Consider the following 6257-nt stretch of genomic DNA (forward strand, 5'->3'; position numbering starts at 1 on the left):
GCGTTTCAAGGAAAACCATTGGTGCAAAGCTGATACAATATGTAAAAGATACATATTAAATTCAACTATTTTGTCTAGGTCGGCCGTTTCAAGTACAGAACTGCACAGTAGCGAATCAGAGTTTGGATTCATTGTTTGTGGAGTGCGTCGAGAATTTCGATGGTGGTCTGCCACAGACATTCCTTATGGAGTTGCTTGAGCTGCCATCGCTAACTGTACGTATAAAGTGTTATATAAATTATATATAGGTTTCAATTTGATACGGTAAAGAAGTATTATTTGGAGAATTTTCATTGTTATTTTTTGCAATATATTACTCTTTTGTACTACTTTTAATGTGAAGCCTACATGTTTGATATTGTTTCTTATTTTATTTTAATGTTGTTACAGGTCCGCTATAATGTATCTACAAATAAAACTCCACCGATCTTCGAAATCCGCAGTCTTCCTCCAGGAGTGAGTTATAGAATCGACTTGTACGCGGTCAACGCTAAGGGCAGGAGTGATGTCACTACCATAGAACATGTTATTCTGAAGGGACAAGCTAAGTATACAGGTAAGTTTTATGATCTTTTCCTATTTATTATAAAATTGATCTCTACAATTAATGCAAACAGCATTGTTAATTAATTGCAACGTTACAAATTTCTTGTTTATAATGAAGTTTGTATGTCAAGGGGGTAAACCCCATATTATTTTTACTCTTGCAATTTTCCACGTCAATTGGCACAAATAAACATCTTCAAGCAATTTTCCTCAATAAAACTATAATTACGAAACAACCTTAAAATTATTCACGCTGAGCGTCAAAAGCAATTTGAACTTTATTGAGTTGAGTATGAGTTTATTTCTGTGTGAGAAGGTTTTTCTAATTCTGCGACCATTTCTTTACTACCCAATAATAATAAAGCCGTGAACTCACTTGTAATCTGAACACTGAAGTCACGCCACTACGGAATAAGGAATGACTTAATTTTCAGAGGTTTTTATTCGTTCTGAATGGCGATAAAGATAATAAAAGGTTGGTGGTTTTGGAAAGGTGTGCGAAACATCTCATTTGAATATTTTACCTTTAAACCCCTTGTTAAACCAACTATTTAAATTTATGATATATTTCTCGTTACTTGTAGAAATTATACGAGTATTATAAAAGAAATAAAAAATAAATATACATTCTCAATATACATTATTGGGCACAAAAATCTCCGGCTAGTCTCAGGCACAGGCTGATACCTAGATGCTTATTAAAAGAACAAATTATAACTAAAAAGATACAAAAGTATGAAAAAGAACCTTAAAGACCCAAGAACAGCCTTGACTCTGTGTAAGACTCTCACTCACTCCGCTATCACTGTTACTTTGTAACCAAGATTAGGGTTGTTAAAATACTTTATAATGGAGTAAACTTCGATTTAATAGATGACTTTTTGATAGGTGAAAGCAACTCTTTGGGAATATCGCCGGTGTTGGCATCAATAGCAGCAATGTCTGCGCTGCTTGTGACAGCGTTGTGTGGCGTGTTAGCTATACTATACCGTCGGCACGCCAGACATAGACACATGCCAGCAAAACATGCGCCTTTAAAGTAAGTACTACTTTTAAGGGAGTTTTAATTTACAGAAACAAAAACGAAACGACTGGTGGTTTCACTAAAATAAGTCCTAATAAGCTGTGTACCAACACCGCGTTCGAATTTTAAATCGCCAAATCTTAAACAAGCAATGCGTTTGCATATAGAAACTAATGAGGTAAAGATAGTATATGTTAATTATTTAGTTATATTTTTCCATAATCTGTGCGCATGTGCGCGATTTCTAGATCTTATCTACCTCCCATAGACAAGTATAGGTCTACGTTTTTTTTATTTTAAATGGCACGATTTGTGCATTAGCCAGCGTCAAGTATAGTATTTTTTATAATTCGTGGTTTGTATTTAGAAATTCGACCGTGTCCTCCATGTACGGTTTTTAAGAACTCGCCCGGTACCGCACAACCCTCCCAAAGGCCGAGAACAAATTTAAATTAAAACTTGCCCTCGAACCGGGAATCGAACCCAGTACCCCTCACCTAGCTGTCACTTAATAAGACCGCTAGGCTATGAGGCCCCTAATCTACGTTTACTTATTGAAGTTTAAACTTATGTTAGTCGTAATTTGATAAAATTTAAGGTTATAATTCAGGTCTTTATATGTACTATGATATTTGCACGGATTCGCCCACTCACAATACAAGTGATAATACATCTGACACCACTTGATATCGATTTGACATAACTTAAGACATTGATTTGAAAAGAAATTGAAATTTACTAATTAATTACTTTACCGTTTTACGAAAGACATAAATGAACTTAATTTATAATTTAAGGAAAAATTCTTTGAAAGACTAGGCGGTATGGTCGAAAGGCCTGCGCCATGGGCTTAAAAAAAAACTTATGTTTTTTTTTTAGTGAGGCTATCTATAATGATCGGGCGGGACAATGTCCTACTCCCGTAAAGCAAGAGGCTTGCAATGAAGGAAGCAATGTAGGATCAGGAGTTGGTGGAGCAAGTGGAGCGCTACTAAGAGAAGACCTCGGCGACGACGCCGATCCAGACATTATACCAAACCTATACGGTGAGACTTATTCGCTGTTCTAACATAATGATATATGTTATGTTTATTATTATTGAAGTGAAACTTCTTTATCGGGGTTGGAAAAAAATTTAGTGTAACATTTTTTCGTTACGCGTCACATTTTTGCGATACGCGCCATGTTGCTTTTTGAAGTCAAACTTCTTTATCGGCGTTAGAATGAAAGTTCTTTATCGACGTATGGGAGAAATTTTGTAGCAAAATAACAATAACAATGATAGTAATAATTATATTACAATTAATGAAATTCTGTAATTATCTTAGTAGTAATAAGGTAAAATGAAATAATTGTATTTGTATTCATGTCTATGATAATAAAAGCCTTTTGTTAAACTTTTTTTAACCAATTTCGTTAAGTTGTATAAAGTTGATCATTTTTCGAAAAATAAGGTCATAAAGAAGTTTCACTTCTTACGTGTGTACACCTAGTACACGCACACATTTTTTTTTTATCATAGGATAAAGAGCAAATTAAACATTGCTTATTTTTTAATACAAACTAGATAAAACCAGGCACCGTAGCAGACGCTGCAACGCAGAATAGCTCTTTAATAATACAGGACAGCTGTTGTCGAGTATCACGCTCGCTGTTCAACTACAGTTACAAATAGCCATCTTTCCATGTAAATCACATTTTAATAAGTGTAGTCTTATAACAGTGACGCCCGCGCCGGTGTAAATATTCCCTTTGGAGCAGCTAGTTTAATATATATTTTTGTGGTACAGAGCGTCGTCCAGTCTCGAATGGATATATGAGCTTACAGCGCCCCCAGTCCAACAACAAACTGAGCAAGAACGATGACTTGAGATCGGAGCCTGATGGCGCGGGCTACTATGACTTTCGGAAGAAGGACTACAGGATTCCTTTGACTAGTGTTAGTATTTATAACGATTTCATTTGACGGTATGCTCTCCTATATTAACTCCGAATTTAACAAGGAATTGAACTTGTTTTATATGCAAACATTTCAACAGATGACAAAATTTTAAAGAGTAATTTTTTTATGATTTTAATCCAGTATTATGAAAAGGTTACAGTTTAAAATTTACCCATACTGCCAAAAATTTTAATGCCAAGTTTTCTCGGTGTACGGACGGCTCATTGGTCTAGTGGTTAGTACCCCTGACTGCGAATCCATGGGTCCCGGGTTCGATCCCCGGCTGAGACGAACATCGATGTGATGAGTATTTGGTGTTATGTGTTAGGTCTATCGATGTATAATATGTATGTATATCCGTTGCCTAGTACCCATAACACAAGCTTCACAAGCTTAGAATGGGACTAGGTCAATTGGTGTGAATAGTCCAATCATTAAAAAAAAGTACCGGTAGCACGGTAATTGGGCGTACTTGAATTATTTAATAGTTTTAACTCGAAGTTCCAAGATTATATTTGCGCGTAAATATAAAACGTATCCGTTGTCGAACACAAGCTAACTATAAAGTGAAATAAACACACGCGTCTTTGCGATCAAAGGCGTGTCAAATGTTGATAAGACTTTCAAAATAAGGTACCTTACACTTCGACTCCACGTGACTGTATACAAACTATTATTCTAAGTGCGTTTTAGTACAAATCTTATGGTACTTGTATTGTGTTTTTCAGCAGTCATACCATAGTCTAGGACGAGCAAATAAGGGCGTAACGACAAGCCCCAATTCCGGAAGCGGCGTCACATCATCTTTGACCGCACATCGCCTGCGACCAGAAGTGGTCACCACCTCACATCGTGTGCAAGAAAGCTGTATATAAATGCATGGTAGAGCATTGTTGTGACATCTAGATAGAAGAAATAGGTAAACGTACTTTTGTGTGAAAACTTTACTTGTACCAAAAATCTTATTATAGAAGTATTTCCAAAAATTTGAAATAGAAAAATAGATCCCAAGAAATATTAAATGTATTAAATTCTTGGGATACAACAATAGATTTTTTTGTATTAAAAATTATTTGTTATAAAAAATTTAAATAGTATTTAGATTTTTATTGCGGGACGCCAAATTCGCGTTTTTCGGACCTATTTAGTGTGTATATAAATGTATGTATGTCATAGTATTTTCAAGAATGTGAGTTTGAATAAAATATTCACTTCTTCGTTGGATGTCATATAATTTAGGTGCAAATTTCCTCTTAAAAACACTCAATAATGTAATATTACCCTTTTGTTATTAAGAAGAAATTACTTTGATCCAAATAATATAATCATAACAATGCTCAAAATCCCTCCGATCTTGTAATTAATATAACTAAGCTGACTGTGTTCCTTTTATAATGTAAATAATTTTTTTACCTATCTGTTAGTCTGTATCAGCAAGTAATTCCATATCATGCTGATAAACTTTAATGTTCTAAATAATATCCATTGTTTAATATGTATGTAGAAATCTTTAAACACAAATTTATATTTACGATGACGTAAACAGACATCGCCAGTCATCATGTTACTAAATTTAAAATATCGTTCGTAAGTGCTATAGTTCGTAGATTGTTATATAGGAAAGAAAAATAGGACCCGCATATATATTACAAACAAAAAACAAATCGGATATGTCTAATAGCATTGAAATTCGTTTCGTTCGTTTTGCTGAGATCCGCTTACATAGTATCTTCTATGTTTTTTGGCGTTACATTTCTCTTTCTTATCGATATATCTACTATAAGCATATACGAATAGTATTTTGGATATAGCAACGTGTTTTATCGACAAGTATGGTAAGTAAAATAAGGATTTATGATATGGTTTTACTATTTTATTTTATTGTCTCTATTACACATATCAATTGGCTTTTAATAATTAAATTCTTATTGGCATTAAGGATTTACAAAATAACGTGTAACCGAGAGCAGTACCAATAATTCCACATCTAATATTACGGCCACTCGGAGTTCATTATGCTACCAAATGCAATTTCCTGTCACCGCCGTATATTCATTTACCAACATATTTGTTATATTTGGCCGCATAATACAAAGCAGCCCTGAGATTCTATTTGGAATAGACTTTCTGTTTACTTCTGTTCGAAATAATACACTACGTATTCCATGAATTCAGTACCTACTCTCTAGACGTCTGTATCTGTTATATTGACATGTGTACTGTGCTTGACACATGTCGATTATGCAGACCTACGGGTTTAGAAATAAATATCCATCGGAGCATAGGTGGACTAGGAACTCGTAACCTCAGTTTTGGTCTGCAAGATTAACACTGATCTATTAAAATAAATAAATAGTGTTGAAATTAAACTGAGAGCTTTCCCACGGTATGTACTGTATCATTGTACCTATAAGTTCATGTCTTAATATTATACAAATTAATTTGAATGACAGCATAATTGCAAAGAAGATATGTTTGTTATGGAACATAAGATACATGACACTAAAATTGTAGTAGCGAATAATTGTAGCGAAAGGCACGTTACTACGTGATTATTTGCCAATTTTCTTACAATAATGACTTCACTTATCTCCAGTGTTCTCAATTGAATTAGAATCGAGACGATTTGAGTCCAAAAATATTTGAGATGGAGAATATTCCGTACAAAAACGTCAAAAATAATACAGTACATGAATTTTATAGCAAAGTCTTTGGAATTAATTAAAAGTTTTACGTTATGAATAT

The 6257-nt window shown here is 34.1% G+C and overlaps 1 protein-coding gene across 2 annotated transcripts in view; it reads left to right on the forward strand.

The window, feature by feature from the left end:
- Window positions 1–5927, forward strand: part of LOC125050854 (neural cell adhesion molecule 2) — a 107163-nt gene extending 101236 nt beyond the window's left edge. The window contains exons 13-18 of one of the 2 annotated variants that reach the window (XM_047650916.1): window positions 79–215; window positions 391–556; window positions 1435–1585; window positions 2450–2616; window positions 3361–3509; window positions 4241–5927. In XM_047650916.1, coding sequence (XP_047506872.1) covers window positions 79–215; window positions 391–556; window positions 1435–1585; window positions 2450–2616; window positions 3361–3509; window positions 4241–4387 — 917 coding nt within the window. In that variant the 3' untranslated portion in view covers window positions 4388–5927. The remainder of the gene's footprint in view (window positions 1–78; window positions 216–390; window positions 557–1434; window positions 1586–2449; window positions 2617–3360; window positions 3510–4240) is intronic. The other variant, XM_047650925.1, reaches the window with a different exon arrangement.
- Window positions 5928–6257: the final 330 nt, after the last annotated feature.

The sequence above is a fragment of the Pieris napi genome, chromosome 1, assembly GCF_905475465.1.
Source record: "Pieris napi chromosome 1, ilPieNapi1.2, whole genome shotgun sequence".
Classification (NCBI taxonomy): domain Eukaryota; kingdom Metazoa; phylum Arthropoda; class Insecta; order Lepidoptera; family Pieridae; genus Pieris; species Pieris napi.